The sequence below is a fragment of the Didymosphaeria variabile genome (assembly GCF_027946475.1).
Source record: "Didymosphaeria variabile strain IMI 356815 chromosome Unknown scaffold_10, whole genome shotgun sequence".
Taxonomy (NCBI): Eukaryota; Fungi; Ascomycota; class Dothideomycetes; order Pleosporales; family Didymosphaeriaceae; genus Didymosphaeria; species Didymosphaeria variabile.
Genome location: NW_026611629.1, coordinates 130,692 through 146,792, shown reverse-complemented (window position 1 = coordinate 146,792; position 16,101 = coordinate 130,692). Strand labels below are relative to the sequence as shown.

The 16,101-nt window shown below is 51.8% G+C and overlaps 2 protein-coding genes across 2 annotated transcripts; both read right to left on the bottom strand.

Annotated features, from left to right (window-relative positions):
• Positions 1-2,675: 2,675 nt before the first annotated feature.
• On the bottom strand, positions 2,676-3,502 carry N0V89_012106 (uncharacterized protein; the record flags this gene model as incomplete). Its single annotated transcript, XM_056220831.1, has 3 exons — positions 2,676-2,766; positions 2,924-3,420; positions 3,500-3,502. The coding sequence occupies 3 exons, from the start codon at positions 3,500-3,502 to the stop codon at positions 2,676-2,678; spliced, it is 591 nt and encodes a 196-aa protein (XP_056064818.1).
• A 2,939-nt stretch (positions 3,503-6,441) lies between these two features.
• N0V89_012105 (uncharacterized protein) lies at positions 6,442-7,490 on the bottom strand (the record flags this gene model as incomplete). Its single annotated transcript, XM_056220830.1, has 4 exons — positions 6,442-6,516; positions 6,798-6,928; positions 6,977-7,318; positions 7,373-7,490. 4 exons carry the CDS (start codon positions 7,488-7,490, stop codon positions 6,442-6,444), a joined length of 666 nt encoding a protein of 221 aa, XP_056064817.1.
• Positions 7,491-16,101: the final 8,611 nt, after the last annotated feature.

The following is a 16,101-nucleotide window of genomic DNA, read 5'->3' as shown; positions in this document are numbered from 1 at the left end:
ACATGTGAAGGGCAGAGTTGTTGTCGATGCTTCGACTGTGCATCCTCGACACCTCGGTTTTCCACTCGACAGACATGACGATCTTGACCGTACATCGGACTCGCTAGCCGCTCGATTGGTTTTGCCAAATACAGACTATTCGGAGCCAGGAATTCATCTGCAGCGGTGCCAGCCTTCTCCGCAATCGAAGCCATGGCCTTCTGGAAGTTCTCCTCGCGGAAAGCTCCTTTCTTGTCGACAGTGAGACGCCAGGTTTGAAACAGCAAGGAACTCAGAAGAGGATGCGTGGCTTCTGTCAGTTATACGACTTGACTGAGCCATGCGTCGCACTGTTCTGCCACCTAAGGAGCGAACGTCGACACAGGAATCGATCCGGGCTCCCGCGCCATCACGAAAGGGAAGCCGGATACCTAATCCATCAATGCAATCAAATCCAGTGTCGTCAACCCCGTTGTCGAACGTTGACGCGATAGTGAGATATCTAGAGACCTCTCACGCTAGGCCGTTTTAGGAGGTCTATGACGTCCTCTCCGTGAATTGCGAACTTCTGGATGGTGTCCGATTTGATTGAAACTTGATATATGGAGAGACGTGGGCCTCCTTTATTCAGTACTTTGTTTGCTAACCTTGTGCTCGACGTACGGCGGAGGGGATATGCTGCAGCCGCTTGCGGGTGCAGACCTGGAGCTCGCTATCAAACCCGTTGTGCAGCGCCAACGCGAAGGACGCGGCGGTGACCTTTTGATGCTCGCAACACACCGACACTTCCAGGGTGCAAGTTCAAGAGACAGAGATGGCGCAGTATTAGAATACCTTCATATGCTTTCAGCTGCGCTGATTCCAGATCTATCTCTTTCGCAACATTCTTCATGAGGCGGACATCCTTGGAGTAGCCAATGAACACTGGGCTGCTAGTGTGGATGCTTTTCAATTGGAGCTCGAGAACTCGCCCCAGGCATAGGAAATGGCATCATAGAGGGACGTTTTGGGCACAACCTTGTCTCGATAGACGGTAACACTGCGACGTTCGATCACGCCGGCCGGGACACACTCGAACGCTCGTCATTATCGCCGACTTGATCGCGACAGTACTTCCTTTCGGCTACTAAAGGTTCTCACAAAAAGGTCTCTGAGAGGGTACCGTGCAACGTTCGATGTTTCACCGTTGAAAAATCGAGTGTACCGACAGCTAGGATTGGGCTTTTGGCTGCGCTGAAACCAGATCTACCAGACCAACTGCAGCCTTGCCGTCTCTCCGCAAGTATCCCACCTCTACGAATTCTAGGCATCGCATAAACCAGGGCATCGTTTTCGGTGCGTCGGTCGGCGCCGCAAAGATCTTTCTGACGCGCCCACAGCTTTCCCAACTCCTCGAGGCGACGCTTCATAGAACAGGCTCCCGTTCGATATCTCGACGATTGCATAGGAAAGCACTTCTTCTATGAGTATTTTCGAGCTGGTACAAAACGAACAAATGGCACTTTTCTGGATCTAGCTGGGCTGAGCTTCGGGACTTGGGCGAACAGACTTGGGTCATCATCGTAGAGCCCCTCCCCGGAACCTGCTCGGCTGTGGCGGTGCTGGATTGCGTAGCAGCATTCAGGGCTTGCCAAATTAACGTCCGGTCTGGGGCTCGCAGTGGCTGGAGGAAATGATGGTCACGAACATCAAGCCTCTAGAACGTGTTGTGGCATGTAAAATTCAAACCTTCCACACTGAGGACTTCACTTCGCCGCGGGCTTGCTGGCTGAGCTGTACACGCTCGACGATCTGGCTTCGCTGATTCTCTGACTCCACGATGGCAGTCCAAGCTGCCGCATACCTTGCGAATCAAGACATCCAATAACGGAAAGACTCATTGAGTGACTGAAATGCCGTTGGAAGTAACTGTACTTATTAGGCCATGCATCGAGCCTGGAGTCGTGGTCGCATTAGCTTGCTAGATTACACATCATCACTTTCGAGGCGATTTCTGAAGCGCAAGTCCGTCACGGTGGAGAAGTCGACTTTGGAAATGAGAATCGGTCCAACACTCTTAGGTTTCGGCCACCGGGTCGCGCTGGCGCAAGCGGCGATAGAAATAAATAAGACATGTGCCTCCTTCTCCACCACCACTGCCGTCCAGCCATGGAAGTCTTTACCATCTTCCAGAAATTGGGCCTTCTTGAGAGGTCGATAGTAATGGAGTCTCTGAGGGTTGTAGGCAAGCTGCCACTGCCTGCATCTGCCTCAATGATGTGGTCCCCCAGATTTGGCTCCGACTTACCTTCTACTAGACGAAATGTCTTCTCAGCATACTTTCGACTTGATTGCCAAACCTCCTTTGCTTACGTTCCTCTCCGCCTCGCTTCGCCGCCAGTATCAGCGCGGACTTCGCGCGTGCGGTCGCTTGCGGCCTTTTGTGGGCCGTCATCTTCCTCTATTCACCAAACATCAACATTCGTTCAAGTACTTCCGTTGTTCTTTTCCTGCATAAGGATGGAGCAACGGCCTTCTTCGCAGTACACAGGACACACACCCAGGCCTTGTGCCGCCGTCGCGGACTGCCAGACGGAGATAACACTGTTGGCCACAGTGCTATGTCTTTGTGCAACTTTCCGTCAACATTGGGTAATATTAATTTTGTAACAATAAACAAGTAAAAAGGGGAGAGACAAAATTCAATAACGATGCTCTTATGAGGAAACCCCAATAACATTAAAAGCATAGTACTGGGCCCATTCGCGAAAGTCGGTCGCCTGTCGCTCCCGGGCAAACTCTTTCAAACTTTGTTAGACAGCACCAGCCTGAAGTTTCCTACAGATGAGAGCAAGAGCAGCAGATTCCGGCTCTGCTAGTAAGACGTTTATGCATTCTCATGACCGGAATACCGAGAAGATTGATTCAAAAGGAGTGACATATCATCATAACAAGAGGTCCTGACTTTGGATGCGTAACACCAGAGCTCTTGGTAACGACGGGTACGTTCTGCCTCTCGTAAACATACTGAAGCGCGGTAACCCCCACTTGAGAATACCATTGCTCCAGGGCCCAGCAGAAGGCTAATGAGCTGAGGCGTGCTATTAATCTAGCTGGAAGGGACCCGTTTCCTTTGGGTGTGAGGCTGCTGGTAATAAGCGACCTGATAGTATACCACACCAAGCTCTGATTACTCAGTTGGCTTAACTCATAGGCAAGGAACGGGAAATCATTGACCTTCTTGCTCTTTATGATGCGCTTGGGGGCCTTGATGACCGCATCGGCGTATTTGTAGGTCTCCAGACCCGTCTGCTGCTGAGCCGCCTCGCCGTCTGCTGCCCGTTTGACCACGCCGGTTGCAAAGAAGAGATGGAGGCGATACAGACCGCGGAAAGATGTCGCCACACTTGTCCTGGGTGTCAAAATAAGTTTCAGACCATTAGTACCAGAGACGCTAGATTCCTATAAATAGCGCTAGCAACTCCACAGAAACTGTCGTGAGCATCAGTATAAGACACGATGATTTCTTAGCATCACTTACCATTTCATAGTGCTCGTCTACGATACAGATCTGCAGTACCTCTGTTTGAAACTGCTATATATATTCGAATTTTCGAATTTGCCGTACTTGTTTTTGAGCCTGTGATTATCCGCGAATGGCACTTAGCCAAAAGTGGTTTCGACGCGGGTCTGAAGGCATCCCGCAAAGATGGGGTCTAAGAACGTTAAGCGGGCCGATCACCTGCAATGAGTATTACGACCATGTTGTTTAAACTACTCGAGCTCCCAGAATATTGCGCCACTCTATGCCGGTATACTAGGAGATTTTCCCAGTCCAATCTCTGCATTACTGTATTTGGATTCTTCTTGGTAGGAACTCTTCCCATTGTTTTCAAACTCGACTTCGGACCGCTTGGAAGCCATGTGGGTTAACATCGTTTTAGAGACAACTAAAGGCCTCCACATTATCTCAAAGTTGGGATCCGTGGATATTAGGTCTGCTGGCGTATGAGGCGAAGGTAGTGGATTAACACTCACCAGTTTGGTTTAAACAATGTGAGCTGGAGTGTGCCCCTGTATCAGTGACCGGTACCCGCATTCTATAGAAAGCTAGGTATTCAGGTGGTAACAAACGATTATGTTCTTTGTTAAAGTCTCAGCGCTCTTCCGTTGGTTAATTCGATAAAGATGGAGTTGTCGTCGCCGATAGCGTCACGGCTGATCTTGTCTGCGTCCTTGCGTTGGGAATCCTTAATAAAGAACGAAGCCATGTCCTTCTGTGTACGAAATGGATTGATGGGATCATATATAAAGTAGAAATTTATTATAGTTATTCAGATGCAGCCGTTAGCGAAGCGGTCCGACGTGGATTGATGTATGATATCGATTACTACACAGCCCACAGTCCCATGAGTAATTGAGCCGACTAGATGGGGCCGCGATAGGCTGAAATTCCAGGGGTGCGCAAGAGCGTCCAAAGTCGTGATGTCGAGTTCGACTATCACGAACGGAACAAAGGTGGCGTAGCGGGATGCTACCGAAATGAGAGTCAAGGCAGAGAGCGGTAAGGCAGGCACAAGTGTAAAGAGAGGCAGGGAAGGATACTTCTCAAAAATGCGAATACAGAGAGCTTCTAGACCAAGACCAAGTATTATATCCGCCTTTTACGGTCGTGGTCGAGCGCATTGCTTCAGTCTTACTAGCTGACCGTCCGACTTCGGTGCGTTGCGCAGCACTTAAGCGGTGTAGGAGCACCACCAGCAGGACACCAGTCTATCCGTCCTTCCTGCGAGGTAGCCACTATCGACGTGCCTTGGCCATATCTGCACATCTCATTCCCACCTTCCGAGGGTGTATGCCTGGTTTCAGCAATATATATGTCGTGGTGTATAAATCGGGGTCTGGTGCAATTCAGCCTACTAATCCTTCGAGGGGGGAGGCGTTCAAAGCTCAGCGAGGCATGCTCGTCATTGTCGGAGGGAAGGGCCGTGCTGCAACGAGCTGCAACGCTAAACAGAAGCTGGAAAGACGTTAGAGGGGGAGCTTGACAAAGGGCGGCACTGTACCTCGCGTAAATGTATGGCCTTGCGCTCCTCATCTCGCTCACATGCACCTTTCGCCTCTATCCAGCTTCGAAGCGCCTTCTGTTTTCGCCCTTCTTCACTGGTATTATTTTCGACGAAGGCGTAGGCCGTCGCTGTCGACCAAGTCCGGGACTCTTGGGTGAGCCCGGCGTCGCGGTACGTGAAGACGTCTTTGTGCGGGTGGATGGGAGTTACTGAAGACGCACGAAGCCGAGAAGCCGCTTCCAATAGAATGTGGGGGGCTGTTGTCTGGCATTCAACTTGTGGTGCGGGGTTCCACGCCATCGGCGGCAGGCGCGAGACGCGCCATCACGTGATCATAACATCTCCAGCATCCCAGCCCTGGGCGTCCTGCACGACGACAACACAGACAAGACCGCCAGCGCCGACACTATAATTGAAGCTATCTACATCATACCACACCCTCTGTCTCCATCGTCGTGCTCAGAGGCTGCGACTTGGGTTGAAATCGTAGGCGACTATCAGGACGATGGCCGGTATTTGGTGGCAGCTCCCATGCATAAGCATGTGAGGGTCTGTATCCTCGTCCCGGCTACGAACATAACAGACAGGCTGGAGAAACTCAGGAAGCCTCATTGTCCGTCCCTGTCCGTCGCATGCTGCTCTGTCGATAGGCCAACTGATTCTCCCTGTGCTTGCCGTCCGCGAATTTGGCAGACATCGTTTGTGATGAGAATGGGCTGTAGTGATGGTGACATCGCATCGTGAATAGGGAACGGCTGAGACGATTCCAGCGTCTGTATGTAGTAATGACCTGCGTTTCAATGATGTTGCGAGGTGCACTTGAGCGCAGACTTGGGTTTGCCATGGACACGCATCGCGCAGCCCGCGCCCTCAGCCGCTCAGCCTCATCGGAGACATCTCCGCGAAGGAGTCAACACAATCACCAGAGCGATCATAGCTCGACGAAGTCGCATGCTCGTAGCCAATGGACAGGTCCTAATGGCGATACGCAGGACGCCGTCGGTTAATTAGGCACGGTAGTCTGGACGTCACGTCTGGCTTCTTCAACAAGGCAAGCTCCTATGCGCGCACCAGCACAAACATGAAGCGACACAGTGGATGCATGTGCTCTGCAAGTCATAATGTTCAATACCTTAAACTCTGTCAAATACAGTTTTCGTGCCCGCCATGTGTCGCAACCCCCGGTGCGTCGCCTGAGAGACGGCGTACCGAAGCGAGGCGAACAACGACAGGCGGAGCGCCCTCCGTACGTCCTTCCCCAGACCAATCGCGCTTCCTGTCAGATCAAGCCGCGTGTGAACCTTATCACAACGTCGTCCAAGACCCAGCTCATCGCCAGGACCATGCATCCCATCACGTAAAAGAAGCCTTTCCTCCCAACGACCACACACCATCCGGATACTTGCTCTCCCTCCTAATCCTCCGCTATCTGATATCCGGGGTCCTCCTCCGCTCTCTGATCTCCGGGCTCCTCCTCCGCATCGCAAACCTGTCCGTTGTGCGCCTCGGTGAAGGCGATAGCGTGTAAGCCGGAAGCTCTAGCCATCGTCGAATTGGGGTATGAGGCGGAGGTAGCGCCATCGATGGTCGGACCTTGTAATACTTCTTTGGGTCGCTCTCCGGACGTATGGGGAGCCCGTAGGTAGGCGAAAGAACATGCATGATACTAGCCTCGATGGTACGGGCCGGAGTAGGCTCCATTACATGAGCCCTACTGCCAGTGACCGCAGGCCGATGTGCAACTTCTGGCGATGTGGACCGATGATTGACCCGATGCTTGAGCCGACGTTTGTGGTCACGACGGAGCTGCTGATAATTGTCGGTTTCGTGCTGTCGAGGAATAGTCGACGCTCCGAAGGGAAGATTGGTCTTCAGGCCGTAGAGTGAGTGGGACGGTCCTCCTGTGGTTCTGTGAGTACCGAGTACCATATTTCGCATGGGGTACGTACCGTGAGGTAGAGTGAGCGCGCGCGCTGGGCCTTGGGTCGGTGGCGTGTATGGCTGGGTCGCATCGACGGCATCTGAGTGAGCTACCATCGGTGCAGATACAGCCATGGTGTGTCGACCTGTTGCCCCGCTCAGATGCCCGCTCGCCTCTTGTGCATCTGGGCCCAGTGCTTGGGATGTATCCGCCGTACCGCTTTGCTCGAACGGCAGCTCGAGTCGGCCGCTTGAAAAGGTGGAACTGCTCATATCCGGCTCGCATGGAGGTGGCTCATGGGGCGCCAGTTCGAGGGAGGCCAGCTCGCGGCCCATCTCGACTAGCTCTTCTCCCTTCTCGATTAGCTCTTCTACGGATACAATTAGCTCTGGCTCTGGCGTTGCCTACACGGCGGGACACGTACTGCTACGACGCGTGGCCTCGCTCGCCTGCTGGGTGAGACTGCCGCCAGAATCGTGGACACGAGGACGGACCTCGTCCCTGTGAAGGGAGACTCGCTCGGTATCGTAGGGTACCGGCATGCTGCTTTGGTGGTGTATGAGTGGAAAAGTGCCAGAAGTGAGAAGAAGAGGTTGTAGATAACGCAGCCGGCCTTGGCGTCGATGCCACGAGCGGGAAGTGTCGGTGAATGAGGATGTGAGAGCTCGCTTCCAGCTCTAGGGCATGCTCATAGCCGCGGCGCAAAGTGCCTTCACCTGCAAGCACTTGCTCCTGCTGCTGCTGTGCAACCATTGTCTGCGGTATACAGAGCAACCTGACGGACACCCGTCTGCCACTTTGACACGTAGTGAACGGGCGTGAGGAGCGCACGGGTGAGGAGCGAGGCAGCGAGCAGAGGGCGATTGGCAAAGCTCGGAAGAAGAAGAGGATGGGATCTGGCGGGGAGCATTTCTGCAAAACAGATGCGCATGCCATAGGTGGAGTATGTCGGTCAAGTCTGCGCATGCCACCCCACGCCGTCACGCCGCAGATAGCCTAGCCCAACCGCAATTGCACGACTGTAACCCCACGCGAGCTTCTACCCCACAACGCCTTCCCCACGGCCTGTCCGACGACCTGTCCAATCTTCCTCGCTAGCCCACCAACTTGCGAAGACGACGATTGCAATCGAATGTACCATGTTGATGGAATGAGCGAGACCAGGGTTGATTGGCTGATCGTGCTAGAGATGTCCCTTCTGAAGGCGTTGGGCTCGCGGTTCTGGAGCGCTGGAGCGTAGTCAACATGACAACACACGCGTCGCATACCGCCGGCACCTTGTTGTCTCAACCGCACGCTTCTTTCCGCATCTACAGTGCAGCCGCTGCCCGAGCCGTGCAGGGGCTATCTCGCCGTGCGCTCGTCGACCGTATGCTCAGCGCCATGGCATGGCCAAGTGTGGATTTCGGGCACTTGTAAGAGTTGGTGTTGGCATGCTACTATTGAATGGTTTCGGATCATGTTCGCTCCCGTTGTGGACCTAGGAGGCTTCTCTTGTCAAGCACACGTCTTTGCAGGGGCACGGCTTTGTGACCCGAACTCCAACGACCCGCCATGAACTCCTCAGGGAAGGGGAGGGTATCGGTTCTAGGCTTCGTTCCTTACACACGTGATACGGTGACGCTACTCTTGGTTACCAGAGAGGGCACTGGACGTGCAAGGTGAAGGCCAAGGAAGCAAAAAACGCAAAAGTAAGTGATGCGATCAAGAGGCTTATTTGACGCTTTACAGTCCCTCCAGGCATGCTCGGAAAGCTGCACTCGCTCACCCCGACTATCCGTACCAGCGACGAACAGAGTGCGCTCTTAGAAGCCAACAGCTTGTATAACTACCGTGGAGCACGGGGAAGCCAATACATATCGTGGGCCAGTCACAATCGATGTGGAGGTCTCAACGTTCCGATCACCCACAAGGAGCGCGTCAGCGACATCGGTATCGCTACACATTTTCGTCACTCGGAATCACCAATATCGCATTGCATCCACGAGATGCAACGGGTCGGCTACATGCATGTAAGAAGGCTGTTCAGACACGTTTCATCTAGGGAAAGACCGTCGCTCGTTCAAATGGGTAGAGATCGTGTGCAGCAGTCCCGCAGTCGAATCGAAATTGTATCGCGCTCCCTATCTACCCGAACACCGTCATTGCAAGGCTGGGGGCCTTCCACCAAGATCAAACCCTCCGTCGCTCAACCCAAACGAGTCCAACGCCTCGAGCAGCGATCAGGACAGCAGCGCCGAGCCCGACCAAATAGCACTCAACAAGGCGAAGGCCGTTAGCTAGCCCACGACAACAAGAGCTTCATGATGTCGCTATTTTCAATTGCCTTGCCAGAAGGGAAACCAGGATCATCTGTTGCTGTAGCGTGGGAGACGTCCTTGGTGTTCCGAATCACTTCTAAACCGACTTGAAGATATGAGATGATGCCCTGCTGGTAGACGCTGCCTCGTTAATCTCTTGTAAAACCAAAGGAGACACTCCGTAGTTGGTGCTGTTGCTGTGAGAAAACTCTCCGACTACTGCCATATCGGCTGCTTTCTCACCACTCATCAATGTTGGAGACAATGGACGATATATGTTTCCAGCGTCATTGTCTACCGTCTATTTCTGCTTGCAGTGATACGTTGGGTTTCTCTTGGACGGCAGGTAGCGGTATGGTTTCTTCTTCGGAGTCCTCATCTAGAAACTTGAGCTTTGACACGCTCTTCGTGCTACTGACTGTGGTTTGCACAGAGATGCTACACCCGCTCTGCGGTGCACCCGGGGACGTCTTAGGGCGTTGCGGCGTTTGAGGCAGCTTGAGGTTAATCATGTGTGTTTGCGTTACTGTCCTTTGGTGCTTCGGGCTGGGGTCCTCGTCTAACCACTTGGGCTTCTGGACGATAGGGTAGGCTTGCTCGCGGATATGCCGGAAAGTTCAGACGAAGACCCGTTATTGAACTGCGTGGGCTGATAATTCCAATGGCCGGAACTGTAAGCGCCTTTCGCTTCGCCTTTCGCCTAATTATCGGTTTCCTTCATCCCAGAGAACATAACCAACACCCTCTCTTCTATCAGTACCTCTACGAACTTCGAGGCAGTCTTGCGTAGTGATACAAATAACTGTTCGTTAGAAACTGGCCCTTCGTACTTCCCACCATTCTTAAAGAAGAATGCTACTTTTTCCCTATCTCTGTTAAAGTCTCCGTGCGCATTGGTTATCTTGTTTCTGAGTTTGACTGCTTTAAGGTGGTCATAGCTTCGTACTCTTCTGGTAGGCACCTGTCTACGGTAGCTGATCTAACTATGGCCGCGTGGATCGCTTTAGATAACCGATGGTGATCTGTGGCGACGTTATGTCGCCAAACTTGTGGCGCAGGCCAGCCGTATTAACGCCTCTGTGGACCTTCAAGCTAGCTTTCCTGTTGGCTGTACCCGATCTTATACGATTGGATGAATCAACGATCGGGTTTCCCAGAGCGATGAGGTCAACAGCCTTCGCAGGCATGTTTATCTATTATGTCACGAACAAAAGACTCCACAGCCACCCTCTTATTTAACGAGCTACCCATGAACTCTTCAAAACAGCACACGTTGATAAGAAACACTCCCGACTTTACATACGTCCAACTGTCTCTGAACCATGATTCTGTATCCTTCCAGTTGACTCCCAGCCTATTGAGCAATTCAGCAGCAATGATAGCTGTTAATGGTCTCGGCTCGGTACTCTTCGCTGGGTCATAGGACATGCCGATGCGGCGTACGGGTGGATAGCGGCCCTATAGGGTCTCTCCACCAGCACTATAGTCTTTACCGGTAACGCCAAACAAGGCGCAGATATATATCTTATTAAAGGCGTTGTTAATTTGTAACCGTATACTGTTAATAATCCTAGCCTACATATTAGCTTCATACTTCTAATCCCCCACAGAACTCTTACGGAACAACACTCTATTGTTGCGATGTTCAGCATTGCGAGAACCTATCTGTGAGGGGTGGCCGTTTCACTGGCGCCCGGTTATGGCGCCGACCCTATAGTACTTCATAGATATTAGAGATCCTGCTACAACGGAAACACTTGTCATTCTTCATAACGCATTCCATAAACTCAGACGGAAGTGTTGGTCCAGTGCCAGAATACAGTGTCTTTGTCCTGAAGCACCATCGGCAGCCTGATCATTACGTGAACAAGGCAAGTATACATAAGCTGAGGGAGGACGTGAGCAACTTGCTAGAGGTCAAGCGCGAAGAAGTATCTCGGACGATATGTCGTGGAGATGAGCCGATCAGTTAGATGGCTTTCGACATATGTGCGGTTGCTTCAGCATAGGGCATCGAACCTTTCGCACGGAACAAGGATCGCAGGCTCTCCGTGTCCCTTTTCGCCGCGCCATGTTCATCCGGGCGGGTGCAAAGGACAAGCAGTTCGAGGAGCTGGAGGGCACAGTGAGGAGCATCGGAAATGCGGAGAAGATCAATGACCGGGCTGTCATCCAGGAGCGTGAGCGAGGGCATCGCAGAATCGGTTTCTCGCACAGCCTTGCGTGTGGCCCCAAGCAGCTACCTCATTAAGAGTTGTCTTCAATAATGCAATGCGACATTAGCTTTGCAACGCAAGACCAGAAATTGCGAGATTGCAGGTCCAGAAACATCAGCACGAGATCATGTGGGTTCGTCGCAATGACGGTGGTGGAGAGCACAACCTAGGGTACCATAAGTAGGACAAACAATATGGACGCCGCGCAACACGATGACTGAGATAAGGGTATGGTTATTGGTTGTTTCCTTATTTCAATCGCTACTTTGCCATCGTTACTAAATTCAAATCCAAGAATATACGGTTTGGTTCCAAGCGGCACGGCGGAGCTACTTTTCTTAATTACTACTTCTAAGAAATTACTAAACTACTAGACGAAGAAACGCAGGATTCTACTCAAAATGGAAATTCTGCGCATGAAGAAGAGCGCTCAAGAGGAAGCAGCGCGTTGGAAGAGGCGTCCAGGCTGCCCAGCCTGTCCCTCCGAATGGGATACTCGCCACGCGTATACCCCGAGCGGACGGATTAGCCGGTTCCCCTACCTATGACCGAATTTCAGATGCTTTGCCAGGGCAGCCACTTCGGCGATCACAGCGGCTTCGTTTGGTTCCTTGAGAGCTACTGGCGTGTTGCGCACGTAAGCTATGATATCAAGACATTGACTGCATAGTTATTTTCTTCATGGGTATGCGAGATTTGCGGACGTCCACTCTAGAACATTGCAAAGGTATACATACCGAGGGGTCCGATCTCCGTCTTCACGTACGACACCCATACGTATAACAGTTGAATCGCGAATACCAAACATGTCGAACCTTCCACACTCACATACTGGCGCGTCTTGCTGCGCGCTGAGACGTGACCATCGTGGCTACGTGGTTAAAGCTTGATTTCTCCAGATAATTTTACTCTCCATCTTCCTTTTCGAACATGATTGTGAGATGGTCCTGTACGAAGCGGCGATGGCCATGGGGTCTTCTTTCAGTCGACAATTTTCCATTTCATACCGCGCTTGACACATCGCGAGCAGTTTGTCTCCGTCTATATACCAGTCCTAGATGATCTGCGGCTCTTAACTTCTATAATTAACTACGTTATTTGAAGATGAGAAGGATTGAACGATAGGCTAGGTAAAGATGGCTAGATTGTGGGCGCCAATAGAGACGATTTTGGATCTAGGCGCTAGCGAAGAAGCTCACGTGGTGATGGGACCAATTCAATTGTCCCCACTGAGTTCCTCAGAGGACAGGCCGCGACGGGAGGTATCGGGCACGAGGCCGCCAACCTTCGCCGCATTAATCCCCGTCCTTCATCTCCCGTACATAGCATAGCATCACTTACCCGTCCCTGTGCTCATGAATCGGTTCCCTGCCGCCCACAAAACCCAATTCTAACCCAAATGCCATTGGCTGGACATCAGCGTGAAGGAGCCTCCAAACTTTGCTTTTGGCATTCATTTGATAGATGTGAAATCTTCCAGAGCGTTGCCTCTGTACTTACCGATGAGACACTAGGAAATCCTTATGCACGGAGTTTTCGTGACAGGGGTACACACATTCAACAACATCTCACCCTTACTGGATACAGAAGTGTGCGTGTTGAGGTAGGGCGCTAATGTATAATAGCACTTAGGGTGTAACGGCATAAACTCTGTAGGCTTCAATTCATGGCCAGGCCCTCTAACCTCGTTATATCTAGGAGGCATCGACGTTGTCTCGGGAGTGGCGAAGCACATAGCATGCGCATACACTACTTCAAGGTGGGGTGCAGTAAGCTTCGCGTTGCTACATAAAGTACAGCCTTTATGTGGTACTTACTCGTGGATACCGCAGGAATTGCTTTCCAGAGACTCACACTGCAACCAGTCCCTTGTGAATAGGTCGGATGACAGTTGATCAGTAACATCGTCATCAAGTACCCTCCTCCCTTCATTATAGTGTTTCGACATGTGTGGTGGCCCTCTGCAACGGAGTTGCAATCTATACACCCAAAACCATTGAGTTGAGTAATGACCCTTTCACAACGGACGCGACGCAGACATCGCTGAGCGAACACATAACCTTGCGTGACTTCTGTAGGTCCTATAGGGACGCGGAAGGTGTTGCTTAGGACACCCCGGCTATACCAGAGTTGAGCTGTGCTGTATCCGATGGCCAGGTGACGTGTCTCAACAAAATTTCAGCGGTAGTGGGATTGCTGTTTCAGAGCAGATGCATTATATATGGCATACGTGAACTCGGTGATATAATGCATGTATTGGACTACGCCGCGGAGGAGTTAGTAGGTACGGTGCATGCCGGTATCTTATGAGAGGTCCAGTAGTAAATGGAGAAGTAGATAAGACACATAGTGACGTCCTGAACATTGTAGAATCCTGCGGCTCTACTCTATCAGCCAGTACTGCTCAGGCTGCAGTGGAGGCGTCAAAGTACGGGTCGGCTGCAGGGTACACGGGCCTGTACACGTACCCTCATAATGCCACGCAGACTAACGGCCTCCTTGGTACACGCTGACAACGAGGCGATAGATATGGTACCCGATGAGGAAGAAAACGTCCCTAATGCAAAGAGCAGGGACGGAAGGAAGCTACCTCGGGTTCATATGCGCGGGTCATACGTCCCATTCCACCGAGGCTGAAAGGATGAGACGCGTAACAGCCGATGTCCGAGTAAGGTCATATCACGAGACGCTCTCTCGTCCATTAAATCGATGCATATGTACGTATCGAACAGCACGAAAGACCATCACGGCGGGCCCAGGAATTGGACAGTGTTCTTATAGTGTAAGGTTACGATGAGGAAAGTGATGTCTGTTGCCTTCGACAATGCTGTTCAATCAGCATCCGGTTTGTAAATGTACATCTTCTATGTCAATGTGCACCTCAGAGTAGCAGTAGTATATTGCGCTTCGGAAACCTGCTGAAGTTGTTCTCTAACGATGTATGGGGAGATAGCACTGAACTGTATCGCACCACACTCCAGGATTGAAGAAGCTACGTGCAGATACAACAGGAGGCGATTGTCTAAGGATGTGTTTCTCGGCATACTTTCCTTTGTGGCAGTACATGAAGAGCAACAGACCTCCTCGCCCTCTGTTAGGGTCTGTGCAGACTCCATAGGCGCACTGTCTGCCGTGGTGTCCAAGGACGGCTGCGGTGTCCCCATACTATACTTTAGACCCTATAGTTACCACGCCTATGTACGCTACAGTTATGAGGGACCAATGCGAGAGCAACGCCAACATCGCTACCTATCTACTAGAGGACAATGTTGGTGTTCTCTACCTTAACATGGAGTACAATTACGAAGACGCTATCCTGATACCCCAGAGGCTCATAGACAACGGTGGCTTTGGCTCTGTCAGTGTAGCGCGCGTGCGGCCCAGAACATCAAAGGGCATGCGGAAGAGCTGCGGAATTGGACGCACAGCCAGACAAAGACTACACGATGCCCGCGCCTCTTTGGAACGAATTCGGCGCGGGATCGAATAAATCTTGCGCCTGGCATCCGAGATAGCCTATTGGTTCGTATCCTGGTTGGCGAGCATGGTCTTCAACTCACGTTCTCAATTGGACGAGCGTATTGGCTCAGCTCGCCGTACGGGATGTGTGCTTTAGTATGGAAGGAAGAGCCAAGTCTTCGCGGAAACCATGACGTGTCATGATGCGCATATTTAGAGATTGTACTATGCCTCTCCAATGTCGCCTCGGTCTCCTAAAACGCCCTCGTTCACGCAGGATGAGGAAATCTCACCAGCTTTGAGATCGTGTAGGGCAGTTTGCGGATAGTTTTTGTGTTCCTGGATATCGATTCTGCCCTCCTAATGGCTTTAATAAGGACGATAGGATGTAATGTCCTCCATGTCCATCATAATCTCCCTCCCCTCTCAGGCTCATTCGCAGTAAGTGGCACTTGCAAACGCGATCGGACCTGAGTTGATGCTTCTGGAACCACTCTCGATCAACATCCCAGACCTCCACCAACCGAAATCGACCCGAATTATGAGTTGTGTTACAATCGCCAACATGCGCAGAGGGGTTCTACTACACAAGGCGAGCAGACCGGCGATGATTAGCAGTCCATTTATATCCTCGCGTAATCTAGCATATGCATGTCAATGTCGTCCTGCAGGTATTCATTTTCAGGGAATTACCGGACGTATCGTCCAGACATGCGAATTACAGCATAGAGGAAAATGGACTCCCAGTGGCGGAGAATAACTCAACCTCGAGCGCTTAGTGGCCTCAGGCTCTCCCAGTATTCTCCCTGTGTGCCTCGCCTAGCTGTGGAATGAGTTCATGTTGTCTTGCAGCAGGTCCTGAAGCCAGCCCGTAAACCGCCCAACGGTCCTGGCAATGTAATGGGCTGTGCCGACTGTAGCGTACGGCTCTCGACGTTTTATATAAGGGAGGTCACATGGCGGCATGCTGGGAAGCGTGGGATGCGTGGGATGTACGTGGACGATGTGTGGGTTGGAGTTCACCTTGGGGGTCCGCTCTGGATGGTGTAGTTCGTAGACGTCGATTGTCCAGTTAGATTAGGCGGCCGCGCTGGATGCCTATACAAAGCCCTTAAGCTTCTCTTACTCTACCTCTCTTCTTACCCCGAAATCCGGCGATAAAAGGAGTGGAGCCACAT